Source organism: Ranitomeya imitator, chromosome 7 (assembly GCF_032444005.1).
Source record: "Ranitomeya imitator isolate aRanImi1 chromosome 7, aRanImi1.pri, whole genome shotgun sequence".
In the NCBI taxonomy this organism is placed as follows: domain Eukaryota; kingdom Metazoa; phylum Chordata; class Amphibia; order Anura; family Dendrobatidae; genus Ranitomeya; species Ranitomeya imitator.
In genome coordinates this window covers 17,414,307-17,429,472 of record NC_091288.1, presented here as the reverse complement: position 1 = coordinate 17,429,472, position 15,166 = coordinate 17,414,307, and the positions used below count along the sequence as shown (strand labels likewise).

Below are 15,166 nucleotides of genomic sequence, written 5' to 3'. Positions count from 1 at the left end.
CGTGCAACAAGATGGAAATGACGACCACAAGTCGTTCATTACAACCCCTGGCAAAAATTATGGAATCAACGGCCTTGGAGTATGTTCATTCATTCAGTTGTTTAATTTTGTAGAGAAAAAAAAAATAAAAAAATCAGACATGGCACCAAGTAATTTCAAATGGCAACTTTCTTGCTTTGAAACACTACAAGAAATCAAGAAGAGAAAATGTGGTAGTCAGTAATGGTTACGTTTTTTAACCAAGCATAGGGGAAACATGGAATCACTCAATTCTGAGTAAAAGATTATGGAATCATGAAAGACCAAACAAAAAAAATAAAACCCTCCAAAACATCACTAGTACTGGCTTTTATAACAGCTTGCAGTCTCTGAGGCCTGGACTTAATGAGGGTCACACAGGACTCTTCATCACTCTGGCTCCAACTTCCTCTGATTACTGTCCCCAGATCAGCTTTGCAGGTTGGATTCTTGTCATCAACCATTTTCTTCAACTTCCACCAAAGATTTTCAATTGGATTGAGGTCCGGACTATTTGCAGACCATGACATTGACCTTATATGTCTTTTTTCAAGGAATGTTTGCACAGTTTTTGCTCTGTGGCAGGAGGCATTATCATCTTGAAAAATGATTTCATCATCCCCAAACATCCTTTCAATTGATGGGATAAGAAGTGTGTCCAAAATATCAACATAAACTTGTGCATTTATTGAAGATGTAATGACAGCCATCTCCCCGATGCCTTTACCTGACATGCAGCCCCATATCATCAATGACTGTGGAAATTTGCATGTTCTCTTCAGGCAGTCATCTTTATAAATCTCATTGGAACGGCACCAAACAAAAGTTCCGGTATCATCACCTTGCCCAATGCAGATTCGCGATTCATCACTGAATATGACTTTCATCCAGTCAGCCACAGTCCACGATTGCTTTTCCTTAGCCCATTGTAACTTAGTTTTTATCTGTTTAGGTGTTAATGATGGCTTTGGTTTAGCTTTTCTGTATGTAAATCCCATTTCCTTTAGGTGGTTTCTTACAGTTCGGTCACAGACATTGACTCCAGTTTCCACCCATTCGTTCCTCATTTGTTTTCTTGTGCATTTCCTGTTTTGGAGACATATTGCTTTAAGTTTCCGGTCTTGACGCTTTGATTTCTTCCTTGGTCTACCAGTATGTTTGCCTTTAACAACCTTCCCATGTTGTTTGTATTTGGTCCAGATTTTAGACACAGCTGACTGGGAACAATCAACATCTTTTGCAACATTGTGTGATGATTTCCCCTCTTTTAAGAGTTTGATAATCCTCTCCTTTGTTTCAATTGACATCTCGTGTTGGAGCCATGATTCATGTCAGTCCACTTGGTGCAACAGCTCTCCAAGGTGTGATCACTCCTCATACTCACTTGCGCGAGACTCTGAAAAGTCTCGCACGGCAATATCCGGCACTGCACCCGGCACTCAGGAGCGGAGCATGTGGCTGCATGTATTCCTATGCGGCCGCACGCTCCGATCTGAGTGCCGGATCGCCGTGTGAGACTCATCCAAGTCTTACAGGGTGATTCCATAATTTTTCCCCTATGCTTGGTCAAAAAAAGTAACCATTACTGACTACCCCATTTTTAGTGTTTCTTAAAGCCATAAAGTTGCCATTTTAAATGACTTTAGTTTTGTGCCATGTCTGTGATCTGCTTTTTTCCTACAAAATTAAACAATTGAATGAACATCCTCCAAGGCCGGTGATTCCATAATTTTTGTCAGGGGTTGTAGTATCAGCGAATTACCACAACGGATCATCGAATATTGGATTAACAGAGGACTCCACATATTGTGGGTCTGAGATACTCCACACCAGCAGGGAGGTGGGAAGAGGACATTTCATTCTAAGCAGTTGATGGAGAGGGAAGGGAGGTGAGGGGTACAAAGCTGCAGGGAAGAGTCCTACTCATTGTACCGCTCAACATCATGGCAGACGGCAAGTAAAACTGGTCATTCACGAGATTGCAATCAGCCAAATGTCTGTTTGGCATTCAGCAATCTATTCGCAACCATGCCATACACATTAGCACTCACGGAGAGAGAAGCTAGCCGCGGCTGCCCGACTCTTCTGTAAGCGGGACACAAATTTAACAAGGAACATTTAAAAACAAAATAAAACACATTATTTACTACCAAATAACGCAGTTTCAGCAAAGTGAATTTCTTAGTGCAAAAAAAAAATTGTGTAGAACATTAGGATTGTTATGTAGCAAAGCACCCGTCTAGAACGAACAACTTGATGCAACTTGTAAGGCAAAAGTCTTAAGAAAAAAAATGCATTGATATTCTTTAAGCTCAAGTTTTTTTTTTTATTGGAAAAATTGAAAAGTGCTTGTGAAAAAAACAAACAAAAAAAACCCTTTGCAATTAATTAATATCTTCTCTGGACTCCAGAATGAAGGAATTTTGTATTTTAGTTTGCGCTCATTGCTTAGGTTTTCCAGCCACTGATGCAACTGATCTGATGCCAGTCTCCTAAGCAAGGAAAGCAGCAGATCTGGCCCCAGCGCTCCACTATTGCTGCAGAGACCAAGCGGCCTCTGCTTGTAGCCAATGCTGCTGGGCCGAACTGTCAATCATTCATTAGCACACAGGCTTCCTGCAGGCAAGAATCAAGAACACACCTTCAAGCAAAGCTGCAGCACCCTGGATGAGCTTCATCAACACATATTAGGCTGGAGCGGATTTTGAAATAAAAGGTAAAAAAAATCCCTAAGAAATATTTTCCACCACAAGTTTTTGTCTGAGTTCTAAAAAATACCATTAGGAGTTACTGAAAGCGTTACATGCTCCCAACTTTATCCTTGACACTTACTTTGCACTCACCTCAACACATATAAACAATTAAACAGCGATGTGTCAACCAACTGCATCAATCAGTGATACAAGCAAACATAATAAATCACAGAAATTTGCATCTTTCTCCACTTATGAGTCACCTCTCTGAAGTAATAATTCACTTCAAAATACAAGTAAAATATTGCACTACATATTGCCTATTAAAAGTCAACGGAGAGGAGTGATAGAGGCAGATCTGCTGCAGCTTTCTTATTTACTTACCTCTGAGCTGGATTCACAGCTACAGCGCTGCTCTATAATGTCTGATGCCCCTTTTTAGTCTGTCTGTTAATGCTATGTATACACGTTTCGTTTTTGGGTGTTTTTTTTTATGCAAATTAAAAGCTACTTTTTACAGTACCAGTAAAAGCTAAAAGATTGTAGAAATGTCATGCACACACCTACTTTTTTTGCTTGACTGAATTGGAAAACTGCAGCTTTATTTAAAATCTGCAGCACTTCAATTTTTTTTCCCCCAGCATTTATTCACCATGGAAATCAATGAGACGGTGCAAAAACGTTGGAAAAACTGCAACCCAGTTTTTGGTGAATAAAACTAACTTTATTAAACATATACTATAGACAAATGACAAGTAATCTGCACCCAAAAACAGCAGCATAAATGCACCCCAAAATTTTTGTAAGCAGTTTCTTTACTGCCAAGAGAGCAGGTTTCGCCTGCAGCAAAAAACGCAAAGTGTGAACATAGCCTAACTCACTTCAGAGCTGGATTCACAGCTATACTGCTCAGTACTGCTATATAACGTCCTCCATGTTACTTCTGAATATGTTCTATATAGAGACAAGAGAGCAGGAATCCCTCATGTCTGTGTGCGGTGTGTATGGGCGACATAATAGCAGCTGGTATATACACACCAGCTCAGAGACGACTGAAAATTAAAGTGTTTGCAAAGGGGAAAACTGGTGAAATTAGAGGTTACAAGTCATGTGACCAGTAGTGTTATTTCTCACAAGTCATCAGTGCTGTGTTAAGAGGGCAGACTATAGCACTGAAAGGCCAGACTTTCATGGCCAGTGCAGATATCGGGTAAAACGTGAATGCAACATATGGCTAAACTATATTTCTAATATTCAAAGATTTATTAGAATGTTGCAACCCCCTTTACCTACTGAGCGCAATGTGTAAGCACCCTATAGTGGCTGCATGCTGGCAATTAGAACTTCATCTCGGTTTAGGGCTATTTTTTTATTATTATTATTATTATTATTAAAATAACGAGAGAAACATCCATTACTATAATTCTATATTGTCAAAATAAGAACAAAAATGTATCGTAGTTTTATTTAGATAAAACATGTTTAAAAGCGGCCATTCCCATATAAATATTTATAAAGGCGTGTTTTCCCATCATGTATTTGGGAATTTGGTTTCTCAGAACCGTGCCTTTCAAAAAAAATAAATAAATAATAATAATCTACTAAAAGACAAGGAACCACTATAAAAAGGAGTAAAACAGAAAAGTAATGTAATTTCACAAGTCATTTTTTAAAAATATAACTTTTTATTGCAAAAAAACCCAAACAAAAACATCTGAAAATTGAATTACAAAATAAAAAAAAAACAAAAAACACAGAACATGGCGTGGTTTTAGACAAAAACGATCTCCCAAATACCTATCAGACACATGGCAGGTAAGGAGGTCCCTCATTTCACCCACCCTCCCTTTGTATCGACATTGTACGGCTCTGAGCAGACTTTACAAATTTACATTTACACCACCCCACCAGGCATTTTTCAAAACCGAAAGTGGAAAAATTAAGAATAACGCGGTTAGAAAACTAAACAAAAAAAAAAAAAACTAAAAAAACTTTTACATAAAAAAAAAGAATAAAATTGAAAATTAAGATGCAAAATTTCCTTTGTTTGGGAGGTTTAAAAAGCTGAAATGCGAAAATAAGCAAAATTTTTTTAGAAAAAGCGACTTGCAATTTTTTTTTTAATTCTTTCTTTTTTTGGTTTCTGCACGATAACCTAATAATACCTGACATACAAAACCATTTTGCAAATATTCTTCAAAGAATTTTCTTCATTTAACAATTGTTGTAGAAAGTCCCAAATCTATGCTAAATTGTCACTGTGAAAGTCAACAATTGTATTGAGGCAACTTATCCCTAAAAGCGATATTCCAGGACTTTAAAACGAAACAGAAGACGACGATAGGTCGTCAATATCAGATTGATGGGGATCCAATGCCCATCACCTCCACCAGCAGATTGTATTAGCATGCAGCAATGGCACCGCGCCATACATTGTATGGTGGCACCAAGTGGTACTGCATCTTTCGCTGCCATTTAGTGTTTTAGTGTGACACCCCACAAAGTAAATATATTAAAAAAACAAACAAAAAAAACCAAACCTTTAAATGGGTTGTAAAATAAACTAATACTCTCGAGTGTAGCAATAAGAAAAAACCCACTAGAAAACACATATAAAAAAACAAACAAAACACAATCTTAAAAGCGGCTCATCTGCCTCAATAAATAAATATACAGGGGGTGGGGAATATTAATGTGCTTCCGGAAAAAAAAGAAAAAATTGCAAAAAAAAAAAAAAAAACACAGGCCTCTCTAACATCAGACATTCTGGTGCCACAGTTTGAGACTATAGTTTCCATTTTTCTATTTAAAAAAAAAAAAAATTAAAATGTACTATAACTGTTCATTTTTTTTTCATTTCTCCGTAGCAATCTATAAGGGGATTTGATATTGGAGAGATAGATATATTATATATATATATATATATATATATATATATATATATATATATATATATATATATATATATATATATATATATATATATATATATATATATATATATATATATATATATACGCACACACACACTTTTTTTTTTTAAATACAGTACGAAATCACCTTGCAGACTGCAAAAGTAAAAATCATAAAAATGTACTATAAATCTGTTTGTTTTTTTTCTAGAGGGAGAGAAATCAAAATCATAATCAGAGATTTAAATTTAGGGTGTAATATACTCTAAGGACACAATGGCGCCAAGAATATACCAATTGTATAAAAAAATTATTATTATTATATATATATATATATCTATCCATGAGATCGACATCTTGTGCTCACACACCATTCCCATCACTGTGGGAACCCATGGTCTTAAACTTTGGCACCAGAAAGACTGATGTTGTGCCATGTAAAGGGTCATCATTTTTTTTTTTTTTTGCGTCTTATTACATTTCTCCAGAAGCACATTAACCATTTGTTGCTTCGTATAAACACATACAACGACCAGCACTTTCTATAGACTCTACATAAGGACATGCACAAAAAAAAAAAAAAAAAAACCACCTTACAGAAAGCAAATAATTACAATATTTCAAACAATTACTACCGCCATCCAGTATCCATCATGATCTGATAAACCAAGTCAAAACTAAAAAGTGCAAAGCAGGAAGTAAATACCGTACATAGAATTTGAAAGTTTTTTGTTTTTTTTTCAATTCCTGGATGTGAATGTTTTTACAGCTTTACAGATTCAGACCCGATTCACACTGTACACAGTGTGCCGCCATATGGTGGTGCTATAAGGCCGTGCAAAGAATTATTCTCAAGGAGGCTAATAAGACATGGCATGTTTTTTTAAAGATTCATACGGAATCTAATAGGAAAGGCGGCCATGTGTCTCAGAGCCCTGTGGAATTCTATGAGAACTGTATTATAGGTGTATTGGCAAGTTACCTTTGGATCTTAAACATGAAATCAAAAATGAGAGTTTGGGGCATAACTGAATCACAGCTGCTGTATCCTTTCTTGGGAAAGGTATTCATTGTTAGAATAAGGAAATTACTCGTAAGTCTCAAAATCAGCCACTTGCCTGTTGCCACCAATTTTTGTTACTCCAATGAATGCAAAAATAAAAAAAAGTGGAACAACTTTGCAAATGGTTACAAAAAAAATAAAAACACAAACTGTCTCTAGAGCTTCTATGCAGATCTATGCATCTCAAAGGTAACAGACTACAAATAAGCCTGATGTAGTCTGATCCTCCTTTGCCTTTCCATCTGCACCCCTTTTCTTTCTAAACTATTTAATGCAAAAAGGAGCATGACCCTGGCAGGTTTGACAAAAGACGGGCTGGCCTCATTGGAGGTACAAAGATCTGTCGACGCAAACAAAAACAAAAAAAAAGGATTTTTATTTTTTTTTAAACAATTTGCAAAGTTTCTATATTTTTTATTTTTTTTTAGATGCATTGGATAAAAAGGCAGCTATAGCCTATAAGGCTATGTGCACACGCTGCGGATTTTGCTGCAGATCCGCAGTTTTGACGCTGCGGATTCACAGCAGTTTTCCATGAGTTTACAGTACCATGTAACCCTATGGAAAACAAAATCTGCAGTGCACATGCTGCGGAAAAAAAAAAATGCGCGGAAACGCTGCGTTGTTTATTCCTCAGCATGTCAATTCTTTGTGTGGATTCCGCAGCGGTTTAAACCTGCTCAATAGGGATCCACAGGTGTAAAACCGCAGGTGGAATCCGCACAAAAAACGCAGTAAATCCACGGTAAATCCGCAGTGCGGTTTACTTGCGGATTTACAAAAACAAGAGCGGAAAAATCCACAGAGATCCATCCTACGTGTGCACATACCCTAAGGGTTTGCTCACAAACACGAGGCTGCCTTTGTCTACGAGCCGTGATCAATATTGCGGGCCAGTCTTATTGAAGTGAACGGAGAAGTAATACTTCATACAACCAGTGGACAGGTTAGAAAGAAAATGGCCATGATTTTCTAATACAACTTTTCTAGATGTGTGTATATATATATATATATATATATATATATATATATATATATATATATATATATATATATACATATATATACACACACACACATACATACATACACACAAGAAATACCCCAAATTAAAAATATACAGTCAGTGATTGCGTTATACAAAAGTCAACAGAAATAATGCATCAACACATACAGCGCAGCTCCATGGTTATCGCGCAATGTTGCATTTATTTGTTAATGTGGCTTACAATATGAATAATCTATGTATACACTGTAAGGCAAGAGTAGTCATTAGTTCATAGCTACAATGCCAAAAAGAGGGAAATGATGAGATGGCTAAAAACCGTCAGGAATTGAATATTAAAACAAATCGCAGTAAAATCTTTCTATGTGTATAGATATACTTTTCCATCTGTTCAACAGTCACAAATAATAAAAATTAATGTCCAGGAATACAGCATTAAAGTGGAGCACGAGTAGGTCCAGAGTACAATTTTTTTTCGTTTACAGTCCAGGAACTTTGAGAACTTTAAATGTTTAAAAAAACATTATATAAAAATAATAATATTCCCACGTGACAGATGCAGCTTTTTCAGGAAAGCAACATGGAGGCTGCTGTGCCCAGTCTCCCAGGGTAGACGGTGAGAAGGGACACAGCCAAAAGCTCTCGAGAACTGGCATAAAGTGGCGTTCCCATTTTCGGGCAGTTAGGCAGTGTATTATATGGTACAAATCCCTGATGGAAGAAGGATCTATGAGGGACTGGGCTCCAGCACTGATGAGAAAGTGTAAAATGCAACTTCCTTTACAAATTCAAACATGGTGAGAAAAAGCTAAATAAATGATTAAGGATCCATACGCTTACACATTTCAGGTTAGCAACACTTATTCATAGCTGTGAACCAAAACGCGTGATTTTATGGATCCTTAATTTTTTATCTTGTACAGTAAAAATGTTTTTTTTCTTAATCATTGTCATTAATGCTAGAGCCCACTCCTTATGGACCCTTCTTCCATTCCTGACCTGGATATGAGTCTGGTGTGTTCCTAAGCTCCCTGCACCAAACTGTGATCGAACACGGTCTACCAGGGTCCCTAGGTGAGGACAGGTTGTTTCTCACTGCATTGTCCTACCTGGAAGGGAGCAGATTACCATTTTTTCATTTTCTGCAAAGATCCTGATATATACATGAATTAACCAACGGATACAAAAGAAAGAAAAAAATAAGTTGTTCTTTTGGCCGGTATAGCTATATATAAATTATGCATATATATTTTATGGATCAATTCAGAAATGCACAATTTTACTCTAGATGCACATGAAAGGGGAAAAAAACAATTAAGGTAAGTGATTTTCCATCAAAATACAGGCAAGGGGGGCACGCAGCCACAATTCGTGGACTTGACCGACCTGAGAATTATAGGGCAGAACAGACTAGTAATATTGGGGGGATGGGGGGGGGGGGAATATAAGTCAGGAGATCGCCCTGGCTATAAATTTCATTTGATCAAAACCTTACTTGGGCAATACAATGGCAAAATTTTGATATTGCTCAACCCCAAATAGGAAGCCAGGATCATACCCAGGACATAAATATGAGCCCAAATATTCCAGTTTCTCCCCTGTCCCGTAAAAAGTGACTTACAATAGTGCATACAGTATACAGTCATGAATAAAAAATAGCCCCTTTATTTTCTGCTCGCTCAGCCCTGAGTACAGGTACAGGACTGGTTACAGTGAACATGAGAGAACGCTCAGGATGCAATAGGATTTTCATAGAAAAAAAAAATTAAAATGCTACAGTTGTGTCAGTAGAGAGGAAAGGCGGCACATACAACGTAAAGGCGACATCATGAGAGGAGCGGAGGGCGCTTTCTCCATTTAGTAAAACATCGACATTTTATTTTTTCCCTGTTGGAATAAAGAGGGTGCCCATTTCGTTCTCTTCGTGTGAAGACTGCATTTATTTGAAAAAGGGAAAAATAAAATTGGCATATAGACATGTACATTCTGACACTAATAGAAACAGTGATCCCCGTCAGATAGCAAAATAACTTCTGGTGTTCTCAAACAAAAAAAAAAAAATACAAATTAGAGAGACTAACTTAAAAGTTCACTACTCAAAAACGTGTTTTTTTATGGTTTTTCATACTTTTACCTTTCACAAATCTAAATGCTTTTTTTTGTTTGTTTGTTTTTTTAAATTACATGAATCTACAATTACCATTATTAAGTAGCAACTTTCTGTCTATTACTGCATCAAGCCAATGAACACTTAAATGCACTTCACAGCAAAAAGATTATGTAAACTTTGTATTTTTTTTTCTAACATTTTTTTTTCTACTACTTTCGCATTTCCTTTCGCAAGCCTGAGGACCAAAACTAACGAGGGCAGGTGGTCGCCAAATTAAAACTCGGAGGCACAGACTCCCCTCTTTTGCCATTCAGGACGACCAGTACGGGGATTTTCCTGCCACGGTGTCAGCAATAAAATGTCCTCTTTGCAAATTTGTTTTTTTTAGTGGTTTTTCAGCTGTTCCTCTATTAAGGCCTACAGTTTCACCGTTCTAGTGCGACATAAGCCCAGCAAACGACATGCAGACCGCTGCAGCACAGAAAGGAGACGTGGGCAAAGCCATCCTTGCTTTCGCTTAGTACATCGATGAGCTTTGCCGAAGATAAAATAAAGTTAATCTGTATATTGTTATTTTTACAAGCAGCTCCAAACCTGAGTATTGTATGGTTATATCTAAACATACAAAAATGTATGTACATTTTCTTCTCCACCGTCATGTAAACAGTTGTCTGTAGAATTCGTTTTCATCCCTTTATCTATGAGACATGCATATCATACATACAGCTTAAATATACAAAAAAAAAAAAATTAGAAATAAAAATTGACACTTGTCAGGAAACCTAATCGTCAAACAACCTCTCTTTCCGAGGCTCTAAAAGTTTAAAAGCAAAACATCCGTTCTTTATGTTCATAGATTGGTCAATATACTGTGATTTTGCACCTTCCATGCGATTGACAGTATTTTTTTTTTCTCTTTTTTCGTAACACTATCATTATGTGGAGAGAGACATTTCACGAAAACCTCTTCTTTTTCAGAGCGAGGGATAAAAGCAGCACTTATAAATGTATTGAAACTGTGGCAACGGGCGTTACCATGGTTAGATAAGGAAGTTTTTTCTTTGTTTTTTCCCCATACTAACTTTTTTTCTCTTGTTTTAAATAAAAAATATATAAATATAATATATATACAAGTTAAAAGGGTGGGAGATGAGGGAAAAGGTGTGAGGGTGTGGGGGGCATAAAATTAAGAGCACTAATCACATGTTCATTCCTTGGGCACTTAACAGCGAATCGAGCATGTCAAAAGTATCTTTGTAGTCCATATGCTGGCTGTTTGCACCGTACTCGTGACTGGCATCAGGGCCGTTGCTCTCCACTGGCTTCTTGTCCAGTTTCACGAGGGTGCTGAGATGCCCGTAGCCCACCTGGTATGTGACAGGGGGAGGAGGGAGTAAGGGATGGTTAAGAACAGTGTTGTGAGAGGATATATACTGCTTAACAGAGGAAGAACTAGTACCTGAACTTTTGGAACTTTTGCTCATTTTGGAGTGGTGGTTGTAAGAGGCGTCATTGGAATGCGGCCTCTTTCTTGAAGAGCTGGAGCTCGGGGCACCACCATCGTTGGGCACCCTAACGGGACTCCGTAAAACAGTTGTAGGCAGTCCGTCCATACAGAGCTTATTGCTGTTGTTGCTGCTCGCACTGCTGTAGTGTGAATGCGAATACTTGTGGCTGCTACCGTGGTGTCGATTGGAAGAATTGTGCTTGTCCTTGTGTTCTTTGCTCACGTGCGGACTTGAGTGCTTACTCTTTCCGCTGCCCTCGTCGGATGAGCTGTGTCTGTCCGAAGAAACCTTAATTTTCATTTTCAAGTCATCTTTGCAGGACGTTCTCTCCGTGGGAGGGATGGGTATCCGCAGCTTCAGGGAACCGCTCTTATCTTTTTTCTCCGAGTAAAGTTTTTCGGTCTTTTCGCCGCTGGAAAGCGGAATTTTCATTTTGATAGGAGATGCAACGCTGCCAGACGCTTGGGTATGCCTTTTATGCTGTTGCTGATGGTCTATGTGGACTGTTGAAATTGGATCTCGAATATCCACGTCGACAGTTTCAAGTTTGCGCTTTTCCCGATATTTGTCCAAAGACATTTTATGAGACATGTTCATAGGGGGGGCATAGATCTGTCCGTGATGTTTGCCGCTAGATGACTTATGAGCATGTTCTGGCTTAAGCGAATGCTCAGAACCCTTTTCGGGCCGATGTTGTAAGCCAGGGTGGAGCTGGAGAGCCGTCATATTGTACTGAGCAGATGGCAGGGAGCTCTCTTGTTTATGGCCATACACTTGGTCTGTCCTAGGCTGCTCCGGATGTTGAGGCCATTCGTGATGAGATGCGATTGTGTAGGATGTACCAGGCATTGCCAACATGGCCAGCTCCTCTGCGTTGTGGGATGCCTGGATTGGCATGCTTCCTGAGTTCAGAGCTACCGGTGCAGGAAATGCAGACGATGAAGCCTTTGGAAAACTGGCACTTGCAGGGATACCAGCTACGGGGTCCACCAAAATCGAGTTGTGGCTGAGCGAAGAATTCAGTAGAGCGCCATCAAGCTGACCGTCAGACTTGGATTTCCTACTAGCCGCCTGACTGGCCTAAATAAAAAAAATAAATAAATACCCCAGTTACACATACAAAACTGGCAATCTGGAGTCACATGTGATTTCAGTACGCTCAAACACATGTACAACCCTCCCGACTCCCTTTTTAAAAAAATGGAGGGGTTTCCAGACTTTTCTGCCCAATATGGCACATTTCTGAGCCTTCATTCATAAGCGCATAGGCCTGAAATGCGTTAGCTGGCAATTTATCAGCATTTGTTTGGGATTTCAACTATTTGCCAAGGAATTCTCACATTTTGTGGGATTTGTCTTGCTGGTTTCTACTTCTATTTACAAGCTGCTATGAAGCACATATTTGTGTATAAAGCCCACATATGCCAAGTGAGCGGTGCTCCTGCCAATTAAGTGCTACAATCCACTTTCAATATAGTATTGAAACACAGGGTGAAATGAGGCAGTTCAGCGCGGTCAGCCATGGGCAACCAGGCAGTTCAGCGCGGTCAGCCATGTGCAACCAGGCAGTTCAGCGCGGTCAGCCATGGGCAATCAGGCAGTTCAGCGCGGTCAGCCATGGGCAACCAGGCAGTTCAGCGCGGTCAGCCATGGGCAACCAGGCAGATCAGCGCGGTCAGCCATGGGCAACCAGGCAGATCAGCGCGGTCAGCCATGGGCAACCAGGCAGATCAGCACGGTCAGCCATGGGTAACCAGGCAGATCAGCACGGTCAGCCATGGGTAACCAGGCAGATCAGCACGGTCAGCCATGGGTAACCAGGCAGATCAGCGCGGTCAGCCATGGGTAACCAGGCAGGTAGATCAATGCAGTCATATATCTAAGAGGATTTGACAAATAAACATGCAAAATGTATAAATTAAATCTTTAAGCCTTGGGATAACTGGGATGAAGGAACATCTGCCATAGTGGATGCACTTAGCAGCGTTATTTAACATCTTTACCCTCCAGTTTCGAATCTTCTTCAATCGACTGGGCGTCTTCTCAAGAATTTGCAGAAATTCATGTGTCAGTTCTGGAAAGAGTAAACACACTTGTATGAAAGATGCTGCCAGATATTACAAAAAAACGCTCATCTGTTTGACAAGTTGTCGACTTGTCTGTTTTTGCACAATTTACTAAATCAATGTATTCACCACAAAATGTCAATTCTGGAACATCGGATCTTACAACTCTGCATTTTGCTGTTACTCTGCCATCTCTCCTGGAAATGTATTAATAAACTGATGACTATTTGTATACCTCCTGGTCATCAAGCCAAATCCGAATAGTGGGTGTTAGTGTGTAGAGACTTGACAAGGAGGCAGGAAAGACCCAGTTATCTATATTTCCATACACTTACATAAGAAATAAAAGATCAACAGTACAATAAACCTACCAAAGTTATCAAAATTATTTTCAGTGGAGATACAAATATGAAGCAACACAGACAGGTCAGGAAAGTGGAGAGGTCCCTTTAAAGGGAATAGGTCATCAGAAAATAACTTGTTATTTAAATCAGTTTTTATGTTCAATATTATAAAAGGATTTTTTTCTTTATTTTTCACATCGCACATACATTTTTTTTTTTTTAGAAAATAAATTCAGAAACCTTGCAGTTATCACACTGGCTGCTAGGCCTAATATTTGGCTCTAACTTCCTGTTCTTTTCAGCTGCCATGTGCAGATTGGCAGTAATAGAATGAGCAAATAGGAGTCTCGTATTAGACTAAGTAACCAGTAAGAAAATTGTAAGATTTCTGAGTGTGATATGGCAAAAAAATAAAACGCAGACAACATATAAACGATAGGCCAATTTCTGAAGACAAATTCTCTTTAAAAGCACCATAGCAAATTGGGTATAGTGATCTGAGAAAGGTGCTAAAACACTTTGTACTTTCAATGTTTATGTGAAGTTAATACTTCATATATTATCAAAAAAAAAACCCTATCAAATCAATCAGGTATCTTTCTAATAATCTGCATTCTTACCATCCAACAATTCCAGGGTCACCGTCTGGTCCACATATTCCCACCAGTTCTTCCCGTCTGTAGATACTGGTATCTCCCAGTTTGACCACTTGCAGGCAAGGTGGATGCACACACAGGCGATTACTGTAGGCTTATGCTGAAGGCAGAACGTTGTGAGGTGAAGGCTGCAAATAACAAATACAGGAAAGGTGGATAGAAAGAGAGAAAAAAAATAAAAGAGAAGGTAACATTAGTGAACATGACCCTTAAATGCAAATACATAAAAAAAAGTTAAAATATTTAAAGGGACATTATAACTGTTATATTTGCAAAAAAATCGATAATTATTGGCATTCTGTTAGAAGGGAGTGAATTATCGACAGACGTAACATGCTGAATGATCAGAGATCAGACAGAGCTGCAAAATCTCAAAATTACATAAACAAAATTATTGCCAAATGAGATCCTAAAATGTCTATCCAAGAACACAAACACAAGTGGAAAGCCATCTGCATCTGTGAGAGAAATCTGTAGTGAATCGAGGCTTTTTTTGCCAAATTCTATTTAGTATTTAGAAAAAAGGGATTTAAAAGGTCCATTTTGGACATTTTGAGAGTCATAACGTTTTTTGTTTTTTTTTGTTTTGTTTTTTAACATAACATAGTAACATAGTAACATAGTTAGTAAGGCCGAAAAAAGACATTTGTCCATCCAGTTCAGCCTATATTCCATTATAATAAATACCCAGATCTACGTCCCTCTACAGAACCTAATAATTGTATGATACAATATTGTTCTGCTCCAGGAAGACATCCAGGCCTCTCTTGAACCCCTCGACTGAGTTCGC

General features: G+C 38.4%; 1 protein-coding gene across 3 annotated transcripts in view; it reads right to left on the bottom strand.

Annotated features, from left to right (window-relative positions):
* CCNT2 (cyclin T2) overlaps positions 1–15,166 on the bottom strand; it is a 40,025-nt gene that overhangs the window by 12,425 nt on the left and 12,434 nt on the right. The window contains exons 7-10 of one of the 3 annotated variants that reach the window (XM_069732846.1): positions 14,341–14,504; positions 13,314–13,384; positions 11,262–12,390; positions 10,967–11,169 (exon numbers count right to left, since the gene is read on the bottom strand). In XM_069732846.1, the coding sequence (XP_069588947.1) occupies positions 11,102–11,169; positions 11,262–12,390; positions 13,314–13,384; positions 14,341–14,504 (1,432 nt within the window). In that variant the 3' untranslated portion in view covers positions 10,967–11,101. Of the gene's footprint in view, positions 1–9,978; positions 12,391–13,313; positions 13,385–14,340; positions 14,505–15,166 lie in introns of those variants that run through there. The other 2 variants (XM_069732845.1, XM_069732843.1) reach the window with 2 other exon arrangements.